The 23196-nt window shown below is 31.8% G+C and overlaps 1 protein-coding gene and 1 non-coding gene across 2 annotated transcripts; both read right to left on the bottom strand.

Annotated features, from left to right (window-relative positions):
* Positions 1–13215: 13215 nt before the first annotated feature.
* On the bottom strand, positions 13216–13288 carry TRNAV-UAC (transfer RNA valine (anticodon UAC)). The gene has a single exon. It is a non-coding gene; the product is annotated as a tRNA-Val (tRNA).
* Positions 13289–14247: 959 nt separating this feature from the next.
* On the bottom strand, positions 14248–16611 carry LOC100246088 (pentatricopeptide repeat-containing protein At4g18840). Its single transcript, XM_010665615.3, has 2 exons — positions 14756–16611; positions 14248–14661 (listed from the first exon to the last, which is right to left on the bottom strand). The coding sequence occupies exon 1, from the start codon at positions 16565–16567 to the stop codon at positions 15002–15004; it is 1566 nt and encodes a 521-aa protein (XP_010663917.1). The 5' UTR covers positions 16568–16611; the 3' UTR covers positions 14248–14661; positions 14756–15001.
* Between the last annotated feature and the right edge of the window lie 6585 nt (positions 16612–23196).

The raw sequence follows: 23196 nt of genomic DNA, 5'->3' as shown, positions 1-23196 counted from the left end.
TATTTAAGGATATTGTTGATGTGCATATTCTTATTTATTGGATGTTATTGATGAAGGACATTCACCAACTCAAGGTAGTGCATTTGGTACAAGCCTCCTTTTTACAAACTTCCTACAAATTTTTCATTTTTTTAATATTGTAATATGGTTAATTTTCTTAATATTTTTCTCTTGATCTTTTTTTTTTCTTAATTGAGTGTTTCATCTTGGTGAGTGTGTTTGTAGGTGATCATCCATTGATGACTCATTGGTGCAACTATGTTTGATTTTTGAAAATTCGAAAGAAAAAGAAAAGAGAGAGAAAAAGAAAAATAAAAGGAAAGAGAAAGTGAAAAAAATAAATTTAAGTCAATCAATTATTTTTATATGCTATCTAAAACTCATTTTACTTATTTTAAGTCCTATATAGAAGATTAGATAATTTAAAATACATAATTTGTTTAAAACTAATTTTAAGTATATTTGATTCTCTTTTCTATTTTCCATAGTAAAAACCAAATATAAGATTACTATTTTTCATTTCATTTTTTTTTTCTTATTGCTTTATTCAAACAAAAAAGTCGCTTAAAAGTTTATGGAAACCTCATTTTTATGCCTCAATTTCAAATACTTTTTCCCAATTTCCTTGAACATTTCATTTGTTAGTGTTTGATTCTTAGATATTCAATTTTGGGCATGGAATAAATGTACTCTAGTTATAGTTAATCTCTCATATTATTACTATAGAAAAATTTTGGATTACCTTTTTGAAATGCGCAAGATCCAAAAAATAGTTGTTTCACCGTTCAATTATGCGCCCCAAGTCATGAATGGAACCACACTAAAATTGAAAATCACTCCATTTCACAACACAAAAGCCTTTCACTTTCTTTTTTAGAGAACTTTTCTTCTTGAGTTTTCTCGATCTTTCTTTTCTTAGAAAAAAGTAAAAGTGAGAGTGAGAGGGGAATCTTTCTCATTTTTTATTATTAGGGTGGTTTCTGGACAATTTCTAGCAATTCCAACTCCAAGAAACTACTCTCCTTCTTATCTCTTATTTAGTTGGATCGAGTTGGGTCAACCCAACTTGGGCACCCACCCAACTCTAACATTTCCCATTTGCACAAAATGGACTAATACAACCTGATCAATAATCATCCAAGTCCATTCTTTGAAGGTGATTTACATAAGCAAATGGGGTTGTGTGACCATGCAAGCACATCTACAATTTGGAAGCTTATAAAGTTATGTACTTGTTAGGGATACATAATAGCTTAACCCCAAAATTATGAGTGAACAATTATAATCATGTCTCGTTGTACCTTAGATTTATTTGGTCACATTTTAATGTATACACTTAATCCCTTAAAGTTGCATACTACACAACATTATAAGTGTATTCACAATTATATTAACTACAAAAGCAACATAACCAGCCAACCATGAATACATCCTTATCAATGTAACTCAAAAAAAAAAAAAAAAAAAGCTTATAAGCTTGTGTCTTTTAAATTCAAATTAATTGCTTGCCCAATATGTCCCATAAGGAGAAATTATTTTCTTTTCGTTGGAAACATATCAAAGTAGCAACATTAATTTATCACCTCAAAACATAACCAAAAAATACAAATAGTACAATAGTGAACTATTATAATTGTAATAAGCCCTAAGGATTTCACACAATGAATATGTAGGGATTAATCACTCACTTTCCTTATTAGTCACTTTCAAACGCATGTAGTATGAAATACATGCTATAATGGTTTTTCTTCAATTGGAGAGTGTATGCCAAATTACCACCATACGAACCTTAACTAATAACTGCAAATCTTTTATGCTAGAATTCAAGTCTGGTTAAATAGGTAAATGTAATTGTGGGCTATTACATTCAATCAAGATATCACTTATCATAGACCTCATCTTGATACTTAATCAAGGCGACACACATTGTCTTTGTATACTTTTCACTCATTAATCATAGTATACCATGTCTCATCCTAACTCATAAACTCATTAACTAGGGCGGTTACTTGTGTAAGAGAGTCAACCTCTACCTAATGCAATATATTTAAGAGTATATTTGTATAAGTACCATTTACACATTCAATGATATAAATAACAAATATTCACCTCATTTGATCACATATAGAGTATCTTATATCCAATCAATAATGATCCATCTCGTATAATCAACATAAATTATAATTTACGCAGTCCTAATGACTTTACATGTATAGAAATCATGTCTCTCAAAATGGATTTTATAAATGGATCAATAACCATCTCATGTGTAGGTAAATATTTTAGGATCACCTCATTTTGCATAATAATATCTCTTATCTATATGCTTAGTTCTTCCATGATATTTTGGGTTATTTACATAAGTGATCACAACTTGACTATCACTATAGACTGTTGTTGGCCCAAAAACATCCTTGACTATTCCCAAGCTTTGCAAAAAGCTTCTTAACCGTACAACTTCTTGTATTGCAGCTGAATAGGCAATAAATTCAATTTCCATGGTTGATAGAGCTATATTAGTCTATTTCTTGCTTCTCCATGAGATAACACCATTGTTAAGTACTAATATATATCCAGATATTAATTTGTGTCCATTTAGATCACCTGCCCAATCATCATTTTAATAACCCACCAAACACAATTCTTTGCCTTAATAACAAAGGGAATAGTCCATAATGACTTTTAGATACCTAAGAATTCTTTTTATTGCTTTCCAATGCATCATTCCAAGATTTGATTGGTAGCGACTAACCATCCTAACAACATAATAAATGTCTAGTCTTGTGCACATCGTAGCATACATTAGACTCCTAACAACATTGGAGTAGGGAATATTACTCATTTTCCTCTTTTCTTCTAGAGCCTTTGGACTCATTTCTTTGTTTAGGTTTTCATTGAAGGGAAAAACTCGGATCTCTCATTTTCCTAAGTTTGGATCAAGTTAGGAACATGCATAACTATCCTAGGTTTTTTCTAAATCCTATGCATAGTGAAAAAATAACATTTTTATACTTTAAAAGGATTCAGAAAGTGCTAATGAAAACCATACCTCAGATTTGGATGTTCTCGAATCAAATCCACATGGTGAAGATGAAGATTGAAATTGTAAAAATCTCATAAACCCGAAGTCGTCCGCCCGATGACACGAACCTTAATCTTGGAACACTTTCAGTTGGGAGGAAGACAAAAGATATGGAAACCCTAACCCCTAGGGGGTATTTATAGAGTTCCTAAGCAGGCTTAAGTGACTTGAGCCTACATAGGCTTGGGCCACTTAACCTAGCCCAAAATGAGTTCTAATTAATTAATTAACCCAATAGGGCATACTAATTAATCAATTAGCCTAATCCAGAGACCTTGTTCACTTACCCTTATGTAAACCTTATGTAATTACCAAAACGCCCTTATGCATAAAAGTGAACCTAGAGCCAATTTGACTCTCATAACCCATGCCAACAAGGTATATGAGCTCGAAGAGGGGACCATTGGGACCCATAGGAATATTGGCTCTGTTAGAATCCAATTCTAAAGTTGATTCAATGTCCTACTATAAAGAATTAACTGAACTCTAGTATCTTATGTAAATAACAACGAGACACTAAGTGCTCAAGTCTGTGACCTGCTATCCATTATGTTCAGTCTCTCTATGAACTAGTGTCCTTAATCTAACAAGGTGAAAACTATCAGCCTTTTAAGACTACCTTTACCATCCTTTAGTTACAGATTCTCCTATTATGTGTTCAATTAACATATCTTAGCTCTCAAATAGTCTATGTCAAGTTCCACTTAAGGAACTACTATGACCACAATTTCCATGAACCCACCTCCTTAGGATCACCCAAAGGGCCACACTGTTTCAATCCCAAGAGATATCATGGTGCCTTTATTGAGAATACCTATTGTTACCGACTTCCATCAATAGTGACTCAATCCATACGGAATATATGATCAGCTTATGATCTCACTCGTAGGTCAATATTCTCTCAAGGTTGAAAAACAATATAATGAAACAAGTTAGTGGAGTCATGACTACTTGATAACTTTAAGTCATAACTCATCATAAGTCATGTCCAATGTGTAAGCATACACATTAGTGCACTCACCATGGGAAACCCATCTCAATAGCCAAGACCAATCATTCCTCTAATTAGGAGGTGGTGCACTACAACCTCTAATGGGTTGCCTAAACCCATGAACCAATTGTGAACAAGTCATCTATTTTCAAGGAACCCATGACTTAGATCTTCTATGCAACTCCTAATGCACCTAAGTCACATACAATGTAAAATATGCAAACAATAATGCTCATTAAGTATAATACATGGAATAAGAATAGATAAAAGTGAAACTAGAACATCATTAAATAAATAATTAATTCCAAATTTATCACATCATGCCATGCTTTTAAGGGCTCTATCCTAACATTCACCTCTTACAAATGGAGTGTCAATGGGATTGCAATATTGCATATTAAATCGTTATAGGATTTTCTTAATATAGTGTTCTTCTGAAAGAGCCACTAGTCTGTTAGAATGATCTATATGGATCTTTACTCCAAGAATATAAGATGTTTCTTCTATCTTTCATCTCCATAGTAGATGATAACAATCTTTTAATGGTTTGAACAAACTCCAAATTATTTCCAACTATAAGTATATCTGATTGGAGCCAAAATATGTGCTCTAATGGCACATATTCGATATGATTTGTGCACCAAATGACATTCAAATCACCCAACTTGACCTAAATTAATGCTAAGGCCCTAGCCATGAGTTTAATCTATACTTTGGAGATTTATCTCAGGTTCAAGGGAAGAAAATTGTGAAAATTGAATGACTTTAGATTTTGAAAGATCAAGAAAGGGCTAAATGAGGAAATAAGTGAATCAAGACTCATTGAATGTAAGGAAAGGCAAAACAAGGATATCATGAGGTTGGAGGATGATAAATGACCATTATGGAGTAAGAAAGAAGGCAAGGAAGCATGGGAAATGAGGCATGAAGCAAGATTTAGCTGCATGGAAATTTAGAACTCAAAAATCTGATGGCATTATATACTCTGACTTTGAGGACAAATTTGGAGCATTTCTGGAGTCCATTATATACATACTATATATTTTTTCGAAGCTCAGGAAGTCAGAAGTCCAACACTTCAAACGGTTTGCAAATCGGAGCTGAAATGAAGAAGTTATGGCCATTTGAAGACAACTGCACCAAGCTGGAGGGTCATTTCGAAATGATTTCGAAATTCAACTTATGATTTCGAAATTCAACTTATGAATTCGAAATCCACTTCGAAATGACACTAATTTCGAATTCACCCACTGCCACTTTGATGTTCCACCTCCTCTACCCTGGGAATTGCATCTAAAGCACTCCATCCGCCCTAGGTGGACCCCACACAACTAGAAATCACCATTTTATTATTTTTTAATCATTTTTAGGAAATTATTTTGTAATAAGTGGCCAATGAGAGTGTGCCACATGTTAGGTAATTGAGGATATTATATAAACTCTCTCAATTCTAGGTGTTAGGGATCTTGGATTTTTTTCTGGAGTTTTTGACATTGAAGGAGGAAGAAGACGAGAACTTTGGTTTGTTTTCTTTTTCTTCTTTATTAAATAAATTGTTTTTAGTTTCTTTTGATTCAAATTATGGATTTTTACCCTACTATTGATTGTGAAAGTGACATCACCCCCATGAGAGGCTAAAATCCAACTTGGGGCTTGAAGCATGAAAACCTAAGGGCTAGGAAACCTATAGGGACAATGGGTGAATTATTATAACAATGAGATTAATTATTGGTTGAGTGACAATTTATCAATTTTTTTATCCTATCCTTGTGAGTTCGTTTAGGGAATGATACGGTAGGTTATTACTTGATACTAGTGATTCTTGGTAATTCTTGATCATTAGTTATCCTCATCTTACCTACCGTTATTTGCCCCTAAACAAAGCTATAAGGAGTAAGAATAGTTAAAAAGCCAAATCTTAAATTGATAATCAATCTCATTCATTTGATGGTTTTAGGAATCTGTTTTAAAAAGGAAAAATTAGGTTTCGGATGCAATTTTGAGTTATAGAACTCAACTTGATCGCGAGTGGCCAAGGATTCCAAAACCCTAAGATCATATTACTTAAAATACCCTTGTTTTCTATAATTTCTATTCCCTAGGTTGGATTGTGGAAAACCCCAAACTTGAATCAATTGAATTTAAAATCAATATTCATTTTCTCTTATTAATTTAATTTCTTTTACTTAGTTTCATATTATTCACATATTGTTTTTCACTTAGGGATTTAAACAAAAACAATTCATTTATTCTAGTATTGACAATTTTCATAAGCCAGTCCTTGAGAACAATACCCGGAATACTACAAAAGTCGTAGTGACTCTTTCTCTAGTTTTTCTTGACCAAAGTTACTACGTAAAAAGGCTAAGTATTTTGGTACAATAGAGAAATATCGGTCAATATCATCCACATATAAAGACAATAACACATATTTATCTTTATATTGCTTAATGTAAACACAATGGTCCTCATCAATCATTATGAAATCGTATGAAGTTATTGCACAATGGAATCTTAAGTATCATTGCCTGAATGATCGCTTAAGGCCATAAATCGATCGATTTAACCTGCACACTTTGCGCTCTTGGCCTTGGATAATGAAACCTACTGGTTCTTCCATATAAATTTCTTCATTCAACTCTCCATTAAGGCAAGTTGTCTTAACATCCATTTGGTGTAGCTTTAAATCCATATGAGCTATTATAGCTAGAATGAGGCAAATTGAGGCAAACCTAATTATCGGAGAGAAGGTTTCCTCATAGTTTATATACCCTCTTGTTGGTGTGGACCCCGCATTTTCGCACGATGCATTCGCATTCAATGGTGAACTTGATTTTAATTTATTCGATGAAAATATGATTTTTAGAAAAGACTTAGAGTCGCCACTTATTTTTTTGTTTTATTTTTAAGGGAAAACAAAATAAGAAAGAAAACCCTAAGTGTGACTCCTTATTTGGAAAAGACAATCTCTGGAAAACCAAAGTCAAGTTTGGGGGTCAGATTACTTATTGAGAAGGTAGAGTAAAAAAAAAAAAAAACCGTAGCACCCCTCTAAGTACCTAAAAACGGGTCTCTACTAAGTAAGGTGAAGCAAGTGTGACAATTAACTAAGAGATCAATGGATACTAAAATGATCATAGATCAAAAGCAAGTCATGATAATGAATAAATAAACAAAGTGAGAGTGAGAGTGTACCTTGGCAGTAGGTAATAAAACGCTATCATGAAACAGATTTAGTGCACAATAATGAATACAAAATGTATCACATGCATATCAAAGAGCAAGACAAAGATCGGATAATATTCATTAAGTATGACAGTTGATAATCAAAAGAGGAAACTCATATGTAAGGCCCTCACTAAAGCCCAATTGATTTTGCATGAATTAATCCCACAAATTCCATTATTTTGAAATTATGAATATCATATTCATGCTTATTAAAAATAGTGAAAAACATGAAAATTATTTTAAAATCAAAGAAAATTTGTAAAGGTGCTTGCTTGAAAGAAAAAGGTAACAAGTTTATTAAAAACGGGATTCTTGGTGACCCTAAACCTTAAGGAAAGATAAAAAATTGATGAATTAAAATTATTGAAAGCTGAAGTGAATTTAAAATTATTTGAAGAAAATTGGAGTTTTGAAAATTATTTGAAAAATGAAGTTTTCAAAATTATTTGAAAATTGAATTTTTGAAAAATAAATTTGAAGATTGGAATTTTGAAAGATCATTTGAAAATGTAAGTTTTTGAAAATTAAATTTGAAAATTTGAATTTCAAAAAAATATTTGAAAATGAGAGTTTTGAAAATTATATTTGAAGATTGGAATTTTGAAAAAAATACTTGAAAATAGAAGTTTTGAAAATTAAATTGGAAAATTGGAATTTTGGAAAATTATTTGAAAATGAAAGTTTCTTAAGAATTAAATTTGAAAATTAGAATTTTGGAAAACTATTTGAAAATGGAAGTTTTGACAATTAAATTTGAAAATTGGAGTTTTAAAAATTAAATTTGAAAATTATTTGACACCAAAAGATGAAAAATTAAGAGGATGAAACTTGGCCTTTGGGGTAGTGCACTAAAGGGTGGCCATGCATAGCCATCTGGGAATGAGTCTCGGGGTAGAGAGATACTGGTAGGGATGGGTAGAACTCTGGTGTGCTGCTGAAACTGCATTAGATCAAAGTATCAAGTAGTTGCAATCTCTTCATAAATCCAAGCTTTCATTAAAGCTAAAAGGTGATGAAAATCTCCATTAAAATCAAGTTTTCATCACGACTCAAAATGGCATAAAAAAAAAAATCAAGAGCATTATCCACTAAAACATGCACTCATGCAACCATATATTCTACATTATTTCAGCCACCAGAAAACCATTTGATGGCTGCCACTTTCAATCATTAAACTTCCCATATTGTATCCACTTTAAACAATTACAAGAATTCTCCATTATGAAACCACAACTTCCTTAATGTTCAGCCATAAGAATCTTCATTATGTAGCCACAATTTCCTCTTAACTCTACTGAAAATTCAGCTGACAATACACCTTATGCAGCCACTTAAATTCATCTTTTTAACATTGAAAAGTTAGCCACATTCTCTATTGAAACACACATTGAAGTTTGACTACATTCCCTCACCAGATTCTCACCATAAAAACCGTCATATGTGGCCCACAATATCACCTTAACTCTATTGAAAATCCAGCCACCAATACACCTTATGCAGCCACCTAAATTCATCTTTTTAACATTGAAAATTCAGCCACATTCTCTATTGAAACATGCACTAAAATTCGGCTACATTCCCTCACTAGATTCTCACCATAAAAACCTCCATATGTAGCCCATAATACCACTTGAACTCCACCGAAAATTCATTCTCCAAGAATCCACCAACAACAATAAAAATTCAACAAGTTTAGGTTAGCTTCAGCAAGCACAAATGGAAGAATCAAACTCTGTTTTCAGCAAATAAAAAAAAAATCTCATTTTCTCCAACCATAACCCGACCATTGATGATATCATCCCACCATCAACAGGAAACAGAGAAGAATAAAAAAAACATGAAAAATAGAGTATGAACTTAGCTCTTTTTCATGGATCGTCAAAGAGTTAGGAATAGGTGGATTTAGTAAAGAAAGCAAACATGATTCTTATGTATCAAACTCAAGGAAAGATCAATGCATCAGGTATTTACCAAAGAAAAACTAAGATACCAAAACATAAAGCCTTGTAAAAATTACTAACAATTTTATAAGCTTTATATTGATTTCAAGGTGTGATTGTTGATAAATTGAGTGATGAGAGATAAATCTAATTGAAAGAAGGTAAATAACGATGATTAGCTAAATTTATAATGAAAAATAGGTGGTTGTATTTGTGGGAATTTAGAAATCATGGAGCATGAGATTTGAGGTATTTGATTCATGTTTTCAACAATAAAAATTGGTTTGTATCCTATTCTAGAATTGAATAGAGATAGTCAAATTGGTATGGAAGAAAAGAGTTTGGAGGAGTGTGAAAAGAACTTAAAAATCAAGATATGGCAATTCTGTATCATCATGCGAAATTTGGAATGATTATGCAAATTGGGATAAAAGAGAAAGAAGTTGCATGCAAACAAAAAAGTGATTTCACATGAATGTGCAAAATTTTGCACTGGCATGCCAATTGGTCCAACGAGTAGTTCAAATGTTGCAGCTAGCCAACTTCAGTTTTTGCATGTTCATGCGAAAATGCTAGTTCTCATGCAAAATGTTAGTCCAAGGGTTCTCCTAATCAGGTTTTGATGATAATAAACCATGGTTAAGTTACTAATTAGTTTGAATTATTAAGAATCTTAGGTATTAATTTGGAAATTCATCAAAGGACCTAATGTATGCAATATCAAGACGTTTGGAAGACCTTTAATCATAGGAAACAAATGTAAGATGAATGCATGGGTGCACTTAGGTTTTACATATCATTTCATGCATATTTCAAAAACTTGGTTTATTTTTTGAAGTTTTTTTCCATTAAAACCGGAGTTTTATCAAATGAACCATAGACAAATTACTTCAAAATTGGCATATTAATTTACTTAAAGACCTTGTCTAAGTGTTAGAAGAGAAAAGACTAGAAAAAGATAGGTTTTCAGGCAAAAAATGTTGAACCGGTCGAGGCACTGGGCCAACCAGCTCAACTGGCCAAGGTACTGGTCGACCGATTCCCTTTGCCAGGTTGAGGTCCGATCGGGGAGTGCAAAAAACACTTTCTCTCTTCCAATATCCTTTCCTTCCCGGTTGAGGTATTTTCTTTCCTGGTTGACCTCCGGTAGAGGTTCGGTCGACGTAATGGTAACCTATCAAAGCATTAAATGCTCCAATGACTATCTAATCGACCCCCAACTCGATCGGTTGAGGTTGCCTTTTGTTTTTCTTGGCTCCTAGGGTTAGAAACCTATAAATAGAGAGCTCCATTTCATTTATGAGTAAGAGAACACTTGCATTTATTTGTCTACCCACTTGTTCTTGCCTTAAAAGCTCTCATTTCTTTCTTGGTGCATTAAATCTTCACTTGCATATCCTTTGGTGCACCTTTGTGATTCATACTAGCTTTGATTTGTATTTGAGCTATTATTGAGCTAGGTTGAGAGAAGTTCATTCTTGTAAATTGAGTGTTAAAGCCTTCAAGTGAGTTTGAATCTTGAAGAGATTGTATAAGAGCCCATTGGAGCCGGAATCCGAGTGTAAAGGAGATTAGAAGCTTGGTTGAAGCTTCAAACTAGTGGAACCCTTACTCGGTTAGGAGCTTGAGGAGAGTGGACGTAGGCAAGGAAGTGTCGAACCACTATAAAATCCGAGTTTGATTTTTCTAACTCTATCTCTATTTATTTGCTTATATTGTGCTTAAATTTGTTGTGTTTAAAAAGAATTTTTAAAAACTCAATTCACCCCCACTCTTAGGTGTTTTTCTTATTTAAGAATCGTCTTTATTTTCTCACAAAATTATTATTTTTGGTGCCAAATCTAAGATTTTTTAAATTGGAAGATTTTGAAAGCCCAATAAGATGATGCAAAGTGTCTTTAATTTGTTTGAACTATAGTTAGTAATTGAAATATTGTAAAAAGAACTTTTAGATTTTGAATATTTTTAGAGACTTTTTTTCTTTCTTAATAGAAATTTCTATTTTCTTTCATTTTCTTACTAGCCAAACATGTCTCGTAAGACTAAATCTCCAAATGTGAGTAGCTATATCTCTTTTTTCTCGAAAGAAGAGAGATCTAGAGGCAAAATTTATAATGATTTAGGAAAATGAAGTTTGGTTTGACAAGGTATTTTAATCCAATTAATTAATTGTTTGATTGAAATTTGAAAAATTTTCTCTTCAAATTGTCTTGAATGACTACTACAATGTAAACTAAGTAGATTCATTAAATTCTTAAAATTAGATTAAATTGTCGTATTGTTTAAATCATTGGAAGATAATTTTAGATTAATTGAATATATGATTTGAATTGATCTTTTGGATTAAATCCCCTAATTTGAAGAAAAATCATATTTAAATTTAAAGCTAAATAAAAACTTGTTTAGATAAAAAAATAATAATTATATTTTCAATCTAATTTGATGAAAAATAGATCTCAATACTTATTCACCGTAGAGATAGATTTTTTTAGCTCTAAGAGTTTTTTCATATTAATCTTCCTTCAAAAATTGATTGTTTTAAATTGAATTGTTCTTCATAATTCAAACTCATCATCAATATCATTTTATAATGAATTGTCAATCCATTTTCACTTAATCATACTTATTTATTTTCATTTCATTCAAGCCTTAATTACAAAAAATATGTTATCCTAGTAGATGGCACCTAAAGCTGTTATACTACACTACCTTTTATTAAAAACTATTTTTGACCGAGATATATGCATGCATGTATCATAGTATATACATTATGAAAAAGTAATAATAATATCATATTTTAATAAATATTTCATACTATAAGCATTTGTATTAGATAAAACTTTCATTATATTTCTTTTTACCACTTTTTATGTTAATGCAAACTTAAAACAAAACAAGATTTTATAAATTCCTTTAAATTTTTTTTTTTCATTAATTTCAAAAAGAAAAAAAATAAAAACTATTTTAGTGAAAATAGAAAATAAAAATTAAAAAATAATTTTCAAACCAAATGCAACCTTATATTTCAATTTGTGGGCTATTTTAGGTGAGTTGAATGTGAAAATTATTGATAGTTTAACCTTTAAGATTATTAATTTCATTGTCATACCAAAACTTAAGCTTCAAACACTAAATATAATGGAAACTTAGGGCTAATTTTTCGGTTTGTGGATTATTTCGAGTGAGTTGATATGCAATTATGAAGAGTTGAACCCTTGAGATTAATGAATTCACTACCATACACAAATTATTTAAAAAAAAAAAAAACAAAGGAAAAATATAAGACACTAAAGAGTGAAAGGAAAATAAAAAATTAATTTAAAACTAATAAATTATTTCACATGTTTCTTTTAATTAGTTTCATTTAATAAAAAAAAATAGAAAATAGTTTTTAGTTTTTTAAAAACACAACAGAGCATAGTTGGATAACATATTTGAATTATTTTCATTTAAAAAAAAAACTATATTAAAAATTAAGAGAAAGAATATAAAAATAATTGAAAATTAGACATTACATATAAAATTTATTTTTAAAAAATATTTGAAAACATAAAAAACAAAGCATTCTAAGTTTTCAAATAGATTTTAATCCTAAAAGCATCGAAGAATTGTTTTTAAAAATTATTTTAAAAAATAATTTTTGAGAAAAAAAAACATTTGAAAACGTTCCCAAACTTATTTTGGCAATGTTTTCATGAAATCAAACATGATATAAATAATATGAGAAAAAAAAATTAAAATATAGAGAATGATATCAAATAATAAAATTCAAAGAAGGAAGAATTCAAATTTGATATTCCAAATAGTGTGATAATGGATGAAAATTTTATGCTTCAAATACTAAATAAGGATCATGAAATAAAATCCTTGTGAAATACCAGATATTTTGGTATACGGTAGAGTATGTAAATATACTAAAATGTCAGTACGTAAGACTAAATGTACAAAAATACTATTGTGTAGTTAAAAACAAATGATGCTGCCCAGGATCGAACTGGGGACCTTTAGTGTGTAAGACTAACGTGATAACCACTACACCACAGCATCTTTTGCTTGTAAAGAGATTTATTCAAATCTAGTGAAGGAAAATTCATTAACATTGAATTCATATTTGTTACTTTATATACTGAATATTTATCACTTTAAATATTAGATGGCTATTTAAATAATTTTATTATTTTTTTTTTGGAAAAAATATATAAAATTGTCAAATTCAAGGATGAAATTTCAAATAACCAAAATATTTATATTTTTCAATAAAATATTTAATAAAAATTAGTTTGATAATGAAAATTATAAATAAAGTTTTCAATCATCTAATTTTAAAAAACTAGTAAAAAATTGTCAAAAAATTTTTTAACAAAAATTTCAAATAAGAAATATCTGGTTTGAAAATGGTATTTAAAAATTTTAATAATTTTTTTGGGCATTTAAACGTGATATAAAAATGTTTTAATAAAATTAGAAAAAATATTTCAATTAATAATTTTATTTGAAAGGAGTTTTGTTTTGTTTTGTTTTTTTTTTTTTTTTCTGGAATCCACAAATATAAGTACATTGATAGGAAGTTGAGTTAATTTAGTGGAAAGTTAGGTGAAGAGAAGTTAATTGAAAAGAATTGGATGGTTTTAATTTAAAACTAGATATACGTAGACACCCAAAATTTTCTCATACACATTCTCACATTTTCATATTTAATATTATCAAATTAACATATAAGATGTATTAATATTTTAACATTTTATTAAATAATATATAATATTTAATGAAATTTATTTAATTTCCTCCTTATATATTACATTGTTTTATTTGTATTATTTACATTTTTATTATGATAAAAATTTTGAGAAGAATTTTATTATATAATTCATTGTTGTGTCTCTTTATATGAATAATATATGTAGCAAAGTGGTGTTGCCCATGCCTTTTGAACCCGACCCCAGGTTGCATTCATAAGTTACAGATTTTCTCAATCCTCCCAGCAACCCAACATCGGAATAAGATGAGAAACAAAATGAACTTACTCAAGTTCCATTGATATCAATAAATCAGAACATTGGCATTTCAAATCTCCACTTACGAAAAGAGAATATATGTGTGTAAAAAAATTATCAATTCGATATCTACGAAAAGAGAATACATGTATATAAAAAAGTTATCACTTCTCTACCTTGGAAAAGAATGAAAATAGTTAATGTTTTATATTAGACTCCACTTTCTAAGTCTCTTAGCCCCAAGGCCATCCAATGGGATTTGGGTGATTATCATCCATAAGGGGATCCATGCACAATTTCACCAAAATGATCCGAAAATCAGACTGCTCATACACACCATGTTTGGTGTCAAACTTTTTTTTCCTTCTCCTTCTTTCATAGGTGTCATACATCTTGCTGCTTGGAGATCCATTATCCTATAAGACCCTGAATCACAACAAAAACCACCCCAAAAATCAAAGCTATTTCAATTTACAGTTGGTTAATGAATAACATAAATAGTTTTACGCCATTAAATTACCTCATCAATCAGGAAAACTTTGCAGTAACCAGGCACTGGAGTCCCTTGAGTTCACCATCTTCATCAGTTGCACCAAAATTCATAACCATTATTGATCCTTCCTCAGCTCCCAGACCATCTGTTTTTTATCAGCCCTCAAATGGGAAGCTGCAAAATCAATCCTCACAAGTCATGATGGACCCGTGCCTGGGAATCACCTATGGCGCATCAGAATCTTCAGATCTGCTATGATGACTATTAATACTTCTATGTTTCCACTATACTATTTCCTGGATTCTTTAAAACCTTTCTGCCTTTCTCCAAATCTCTCACCATGGCAACATCATCCCATCTCTGAGCAGCTGCAAATATATTACACAAAAGAGCATACCTCCCACCATGGTGTGGCTCCAAATCAATGAGACGTTTGCCAAGCTCTTCACCTAGCTCAACTTGGCCATGAATTCTACACGCCCCAACAAGGGCGCCCCATAACTCAGAATGGGGCTTCATTGGCATTTTCTCCACAAAATCTAGCGCTTCCTTAACGAGTCCCGCACGGCCGAGCAGATCAACCATGCAACCGTAGTGCTTCAGCTGAGGTTTTATGCCATAAACTTGAGTCATCATGCTGAAAAGCCATCGACCCTCCGTGATTAACCCTGAGTGGCTGCACCCGGTCAGCAACGCAATGAAGGTTATGGCGTTAGGAGAAGGACCCACAAACTGCATTTTCCAAAACAACGCCAATGCTTCCTTCCCACATCCATTTAAGGCCAACCCTGCTATCATTGAGTTCCATGAATTCACATTCCTTTCGGACATCAAATTGAAGACTCCTGCAGCATCAAGGATGCTCCCACATTTTCCATACATGTCCAACAGCACTGTACCTAATGTCACATTAATCCTCAGCTTCTTCTCTTTGATGTAGCTATGCAGCCACCGCCCTTCCTCCAACGCCCTCAGTTGAGCGCATGCGGAAACTGCACTGACCAATGCTGCTTCATTCGGAATCATCTTATCCCCAGTCACCATCTCCATGAACAGATCCAAGGCCTCATTGCACATCCCCAATTGCGAATACCCCGAAACCATTGCGCTCCATGATGCTGCGTCTCGGTCAGGCATTTCATCAAACAGCTTTCGCGCTTCGTTGATTCTACTGGACCCAGCATACCCTGAGATCATTGCATTCCATGAAACAGTATTCTTCAGCGGCATTAGATCAAAAATTTTCCGGGCCTCATCAATCTGGCCCGAATTAGAGAACCCAGTGATCAATGTAGTCCACGAAACAACATCAACCAAGCTATAACTTTCATCAAACACCTTCCGAGCAGATCGCAGTTCTCGAAAACTTGAATACAAGGCGATCATGTTGTTCACAACGAAGACGTCGCGGTCTAGCCCGAACTTCACGACATGGGCGTGGAGTTGGTGACCAAGGAGGCTCGTGGGTGAGGCGGAAGAAGATTTGATGAGGAAAGGGAAAGTGAAATTATCAGGAAAGTGGCCTGCATGCAACATGCAGACGTAGAAAGTGACGGAGTCGAGAGTTCTGGAGGAGGCCATGATGATGGTGTTGAACATGAAGGGGGACGGATTGTGGGTGTGGAGGAAAATGGTTTTGGCGTGGGGGAGGTCGGAGGCGGAGGGGGAGAGGGCGGCGCAGGCGAGGAGGCGGGTGACGGTGAAAGGGTGGGAGGCGAGGCCGGAGACGATGAGGTGAGCATGGGCTTGGTGGAGGTGGGAGGTGGCGGTGAGAGCAGTGAGGGCTTGGGAGAGAGATGGGTGGTGGAGTTGCTCTATAATCCTTGCTGCCATCTTCATGTTTTAGTTTTTTAGTCTTTTTGACTTCTGATGTTTTGTGTTATAAACTTGTAATTAAAGAGCATTTTTAGAAAGAACGAACCAAATCGAATTTTATCAAACTAGTGTTTTTTTCAGGGGTGGGGGCTAAAATTTCCAATTTTATGAAAAACAGAAATGTGGATGCCGAGGACTCGAATTCCAAATATGGGCCTTGACTCAAGGTTTGATCCTATGATTGATTATATAAAATCTGGATTGACAATTAACTTCTCAAGCTAATATTTAATAAATTAAAATTTTATTTTTAAAAATATTTAGGGTTTCATTGACCATGTGATTAATTAAAAAATAATTTTCTATTTAAAAAAATGAAATATTGTTTTAAAATATTCATAACGTTCTTCTCTATTTTCAGTTTTTTAAAATAAAACAAAATAAATAACAATTTTTTTTTTTAAAAGTAAAAGTTGTTTTGACTGGATTTTAAAAATAAAAAATAGGGAAATTTTAAAAAATCAATTTTTTTTTCTCTCTTTCCACAATGTACCAATAATGAAAATCTTCAAATATGATATTTATTATATAAGTTTTTTTATTTATTTTAATTTTCTTTAATTTTTCTAAAATTTTTTATCATGTAAATAAATTTCAAATCAAATTATACTTGATATATAAAATTTATTCATTTAAAAAAAATAATTTGAAACCCAAAAAAATTGATTTTAATTAGTATCAAATAGTCATAAAATTCAATAACATTATAAAGTTATAAACCAAAATTTATTTTTAATGATGTGGTTAGTTTCTTATGAACAAAAATTGGTGTAGAACAAATATATTGTTTCTCTTTACATAGAATTATTACTTTCATTAGGCAAATGAACTCCCAATTAGGCAAGAATTAATGCATTGGATTTATTAATGAGTCTAATAATTTTTAAAATAATTTAAAAACTGAAATAATGATTTAATTAATATAAGAAATTTATGGACAAAAATTGATGTGGAAGGACACTATTATTTATTTATTTTACATAGAATGATTATTTTATAATTTTTTTTCACTAAGCAAAGGAACTTTAAAATAAACAATACTTAATAAGTAGAATTTATTAACGAGTTTAATAATTTTTTAAAAATAATTTAAAACTCAATCAATAAGTCCATTTATCCCAAAAATTGGTTCATAATGACTTTATTATTTATTTATTTTGCATATAATTATATTTTTATAAATTTTCTCACTAGAAAAATCAACTTTAGATGAAGTGACACTTTTTGTTACATCTATTAATGGATTTCAAAATTTAAAAAAATAATTTAATACTTAAAAAAGAAATCTAATCACTAAAAAAATATCATGAGTTATGACTTTACTATTTTTCCTATACCCATAACTATATTTTTAAAAGTTTTTCACTTGGTAAATAGATCATAAATTAACAAGACAATTAAAAATTTAAATTCTTTAGCGAATCTTTTACTTTTCAAAATATATTGAAATTCAAAAAATTGATCCAATTAATTACTGATAAAATAAAAACATTCTAAAATATTCTATTCATAATTGAATACTAAATATTTGTATATAATGAAAAACTTGAATCATTTACAAGTTTTAAAAGTTATTTTTCGTAATTTATTTTAAATAAAATATTATTAATAATTATTACTTTTAAATTATTTTCATTTTTAACAAAAAGCTTAAGATGTTAATATTCTTATGTTTCTAACATATACTAAAATAGTATTTTTTTATATAAAAATATAATTTATGATTTTATTATAATGTTACTATTCATGTTTTACTAAAAACTATTCATTTTTTAATTTATTTGTAATTACAAAACTATAGCAAAAAAATGAAACAAAATTTCATCAAATTTTGTTTTCTTCTACCCGGAGAGATTGGAAAAATACAAAAAATAAAGTACAAACATCAAGTGAAATAATTGAAGGTGAAATAAGTGGTGAAACAAGTCAAAAAGATGCAACATGTGAAGTAAATGGTGTAGTATCCAAAGAATCAATTATACACAAACAAATAAAACAAAAAGATAAGAATATGGGAAAGTTGTGTTTGCAGCTAGCTATTTGAAAGTAATATGATAATCAAACTCCAATTAGCTAGAATATGAGATTTGTCTATCAAAGGGGAAAATATTATCTTTCTCGTGCACTCTTTGCTGACTCTATTTTATGTTCCTAGATTGCCCCTCTATGCCTCCATGTTAGCTACAACCCTATCTCCATATCACCAACAAGCCCTTCATGTCACAAGAGAGATTGAAAATTTTAAAAATAGAAAAATGTGAATTTGAAACCTATGAAAAATCACCTGACTTGACAATTGGCTATTATTTCCCTAATCTGAAACCTTTCTTCTCTCTGATTTGGGAACATTTCTCTCTCTCTCTTGGCTTCATCACCCACACAATCCCGAAACCCATCTAAAATTTCCTAAAAATTGTCTCATTTGAGAGAAAAAACCATTAATCTAGAACTCCAACTTGCATGTTTCTCTCTCGTCCACATAAAAGTGCAACGAAATGGAGCATTCCATTCTAAGAATGTTTGGTTAAAAGACGACTTCAAGAGGTGCATCTGTGATTGAGAATTTACTATAGCAGTGCATACCCGAACGGAAAGCTGGAATCCAAAATATTAGCTTCGTTAATAAGATATCTCTTCCTGTCATTGAGTCACATTTTGCCTTAATCCCAAATTGAAATTTGAAGGCATATAATTTTTATTTATTGTTCTTTAGTTCATTTGTTTGAAATGGAGCACATCAACGATTTTGGAGTCGTTGGTGGACTTGAATTTTTGTGTTGGGTTATGGAAACCATATTATTCCCAAATAACCATATGACCTACAAGTCGCATTGTATCTAGATGGAACTTACAACATATCCAATTGTAAGTCGCATTGTTATTTTGGGGACTATACCTTAGGTACTACCTTAATAGCCCTTAGATACCACCTTAATGTACCTTAAGTACTACCTTAATGGAGATTAGGTACTACCTTAGTTAAACTTGGGTACTACCTGTCCGAAGCCTCAAAACTTCAATTGTGGACATTACTTACTTCATTTGTGACCCTTAGAGTATGCCATTATGTGATTATTTAGTGTGCTTAATTGGTTTACCTTTCCTATTTTGGGGATTGTACCTTAGGTACTACCTTAATAGCCCTTAGGTACCACCTTAATCTACCTTAGGTACTACCTTAATGGAGCTTAGGTACTACCTTAATTAAACTTGGGTACTAACTATCCGAATCCTCGAAACTTCAATTGTGGACATTACTTCATTTGTGACCCTTAAAGCATGCCATTATGTGATTATTTAGTGTGGTCAATTGATTCACCTTTCTTATTTTGGGGGTTGTACCTTAGGTACTACTTTAATAGTCCTTAGTTACCACCTTAATCTACCTTAGGTACTACTTTAATGGAGCTTAGGTACTACCTTAGTTAAACTTGGGTACTACCTGTCCGAAGCCTTAAAACTTCAATTGTGGGCATTACTTACTTCATTTGTGACCCTTAGAGCATCCCATTATGTGTTATTTAGGGGTTTTTTTGGTTTCCAAAGGTCGATATGGAAATATTGGTAAAATAGAAACCCAACTTTCCCATTCTAAAATTAACCATATTAATATTAAAAATATTTTGGATTTCATGCACTTTGAGCTTATGTGGTTTTTAATGCTAAATTTACCCTCCCTTTCTACCAGGCAAGCGTCTACATGTTAAAAATAAATAAAAAATTAAACTCTCTCTCTTCCTTTTCTCCACCAAGCACCAAAGAAAACTTAAGATCTTATTTGTTCTTCTCCTTGTCCCTCTTGAAACCTAAAGAAACGTTAAGATTAAAACTTTACCTTCATCTCCATTTTCATTGATTTACCAATTTGAAAATATTGGGGACTTAGAAATCTCACCCAATTAATCTACTTTGTGCCTATTCGTTTTGATCATCGTCATCACGGTCCTCCAAGATTGAATTTCTGGATTGGTACTTAGGCATGCTCGAAACTCATCATCTCATCACCAAAAGCATTACATTCCCCTCTTCTTCTCAACTGCTGACTTGAGTCGCTTTTTTCCCTAACCCCAAACCAAAATCTGAAGGTACATAATTTTTATTTATTGTTCTTTAGTTTTTTTATTTGAAATATAGCACATCAACGATTTTGGAATCGTTGGTGGACTTGAACTTTTGTGTTAGGTTGTAGAAACCATATTATTCCCAAATAACCATATGACCTACAAGTCGCATTGAATCTAGATGGAACTTACACCATATCTAGTTGCAAGTTGCATTGTTATTTTGGGGACTATACCTTAAGTACTACCTTAATTGCCCTTAGGTACCACCTTAACGTACATTAGGTACTACCTTAACGGAGCTTAGGTACTACCTTAGTTAAACTTGGGTACTACTTGTCCAAAGCCTCGGAACTTCATTTGTAACCCTTAGAGCATGCCATTATGTGATTATTTAGTGTGTTCAATTGATTCACCTTTGGTATTTTGGGGACTGTACCTTAGGTACTACCTTAATAGCCCTTAAGCATCACCTTAATCAACCTTTGGTACTACCTTAACCGACCTTAGGTACTACCTTAACCGACCTTAGGTACTACCTTAGTTAAAGTTAGGTGCTACCTATTCGAAGCCTCAGAACTTCATTTGTGACCCTTAGAGCATGCCATTATGTAATTATTTAGTGTGTTCAATTGGTTCACCTTTGGTATTTTGGGGATTGCATCTTAGCTACTACCTTAATAGGCCTTAGGTACCACCTTAATCAACCTTAGCTACTACCTTAACTAACCTTAGGTACTACCTTAGTTAAAGTTGGGTACTACCTATCAAAGCCTCAGAACTTCATTTGTGACCTTTAGAGTATGCCATTATGTGATTATTTAGTGTGTTCAATTGGTTCACCTTTAGTATTTTGGGGACTGTACCTTAGGTACTACCTTAATAGCCCTTAGGTACCACCTTAATCAACCTTAGGTACTACCTCAATCGACCTTAGGTACTACCTTAGTTAAGGTTGGGTACTACCTATCCGAAGCCTCGAAACTTCATTTGTAACCCTTAGAGCATGCCATTATGTGATTATTTAGTGTGTTCAATTGGTTCACCTTTGGTATTTTGGGGACTGTACCTTAGGTACTACCTTAATAGCCCTTAGGTACCACCTTAATCAACCTTAGGTACTACCTTAACCGACCTTAGGTACTACCTTAGTTAAAGTTGGGTACTACCTATCCAAAGCCTCGAAACTTCATTCGTAAGCCTTAGAGCATGCCATTATGTGATTATTTTGTGTGGTCAAGTGGTTCACCTTTGGTATTTTGGGGATTTCTCTCGATTTCAACTAGTTGGGTAGTTATAATTTCTAATCAAATTTATAAAATATGTTAAAACAACTGACTTTATAAAAATTTTAAGTTAAAATCTTTAGGTTTCTTGTTGAACTTGAAAATTCACAATTTAGTATTTTCTACCTTCAAATTTTTTGTCAACTGATATGTGTTTCTTACTGAATCCAAATTCTTCCAACTAGTTTCTAAATGATTGAGTTGTGGTGAGGACCCAAGATTGTTTATTGAATTGAGTGGTAGATGTGATGAAGTGAGGGTAGTGTCTTGTCTATTTCCTACTCATTCTCATTGCTCTTTTCTTCTTTGGTTGCTCAATTTTGTAACTCATGTTTTGATCCCAAAATTTGGTATTTCATTTCTATATAGGGTTCATTTGTTTCATGGAAAAATATGTTGGAAAAAATTTATTTGTGATTATGGCTTGTTGATACATGCAATTGCATTACCGAACATGCTTTTCTTCATGTTGGAGTATGGGCATATTATGTCATTCTTCAACATAAGCATGGACAAATTTCCATAACCTATGAAGTTTAACTAACCAAAGAAGGGACAAAAAAGAAAAAAAACAATATAATCCAAAAAAATGATACTTTATATACTTATATTGATTTTCAACCATGGATGAGGAGTGACAATTCTCTTTTTGAAATGGTATTCTTTACATGTTTAATGGGACACTTTAAGGTGGCAGATGAGATTACTCTCATCAAAATTGTTAACTTTGAGTAAGCCTTTGGTATGTAAGCTTTTGATGGAGTATATTTGGTTCTTGACATATGAATTTCTACTTATTTATTGTTATTTATAATGCTTTTCGCAAATTATTTCTCCTTGCAACTTCAATGGGATGAACCTACAATAATGACCTAATACCTGATGAGGTTGAAAAAAGGAAAGGAACTGAAGCTTCTTATTTTCATCACAAAACTAAAGATTCTTAGTTTCATGACAATGGCCTAAGTGTCTTTTATTTATTTATTATTATTATTATTTTAAATTTGTTGCTATGCTCAAAATTTTTCTTCTTGTTTTGAATCATAAGAGGAGAAAGCTTAATATTCTCCTTCCTGTCATGAGCCACAATTGTGATTTGACCTAATTTTTATGCTAGGATGAAATGGGGGAAGTTGATATTATGTGTGAAAGTTTTTTGTCCAATTGCATTCATGAGATAGGTGTAATTCATGTTTTACCTAATGGTCCATCTTCTAACAGTTTGAGGAATGAAACTTCTTATTGG

This window comes from Vitis vinifera, chromosome 17 (assembly GCF_030704535.1).
Source record: "Vitis vinifera cultivar Pinot Noir 40024 chromosome 17, ASM3070453v1".
Taxonomy (NCBI): Eukaryota; Viridiplantae; Streptophyta; class Magnoliopsida; order Vitales; family Vitaceae; genus Vitis; species Vitis vinifera.
Note: the sequence above shows the minus strand (reverse complement) of the source record. Positions and strands in the feature narration are given on the sequence as shown.

Excerpts from the sequence above, each read along its gene's own strand:
- LOC100246088 (XM_010665615.3), bottom strand. The coding sequence starts at position 16,567 with ATGAAGATGGCAGCAAGGATTATAGAGCAACTCCACCACCCATCTCTC.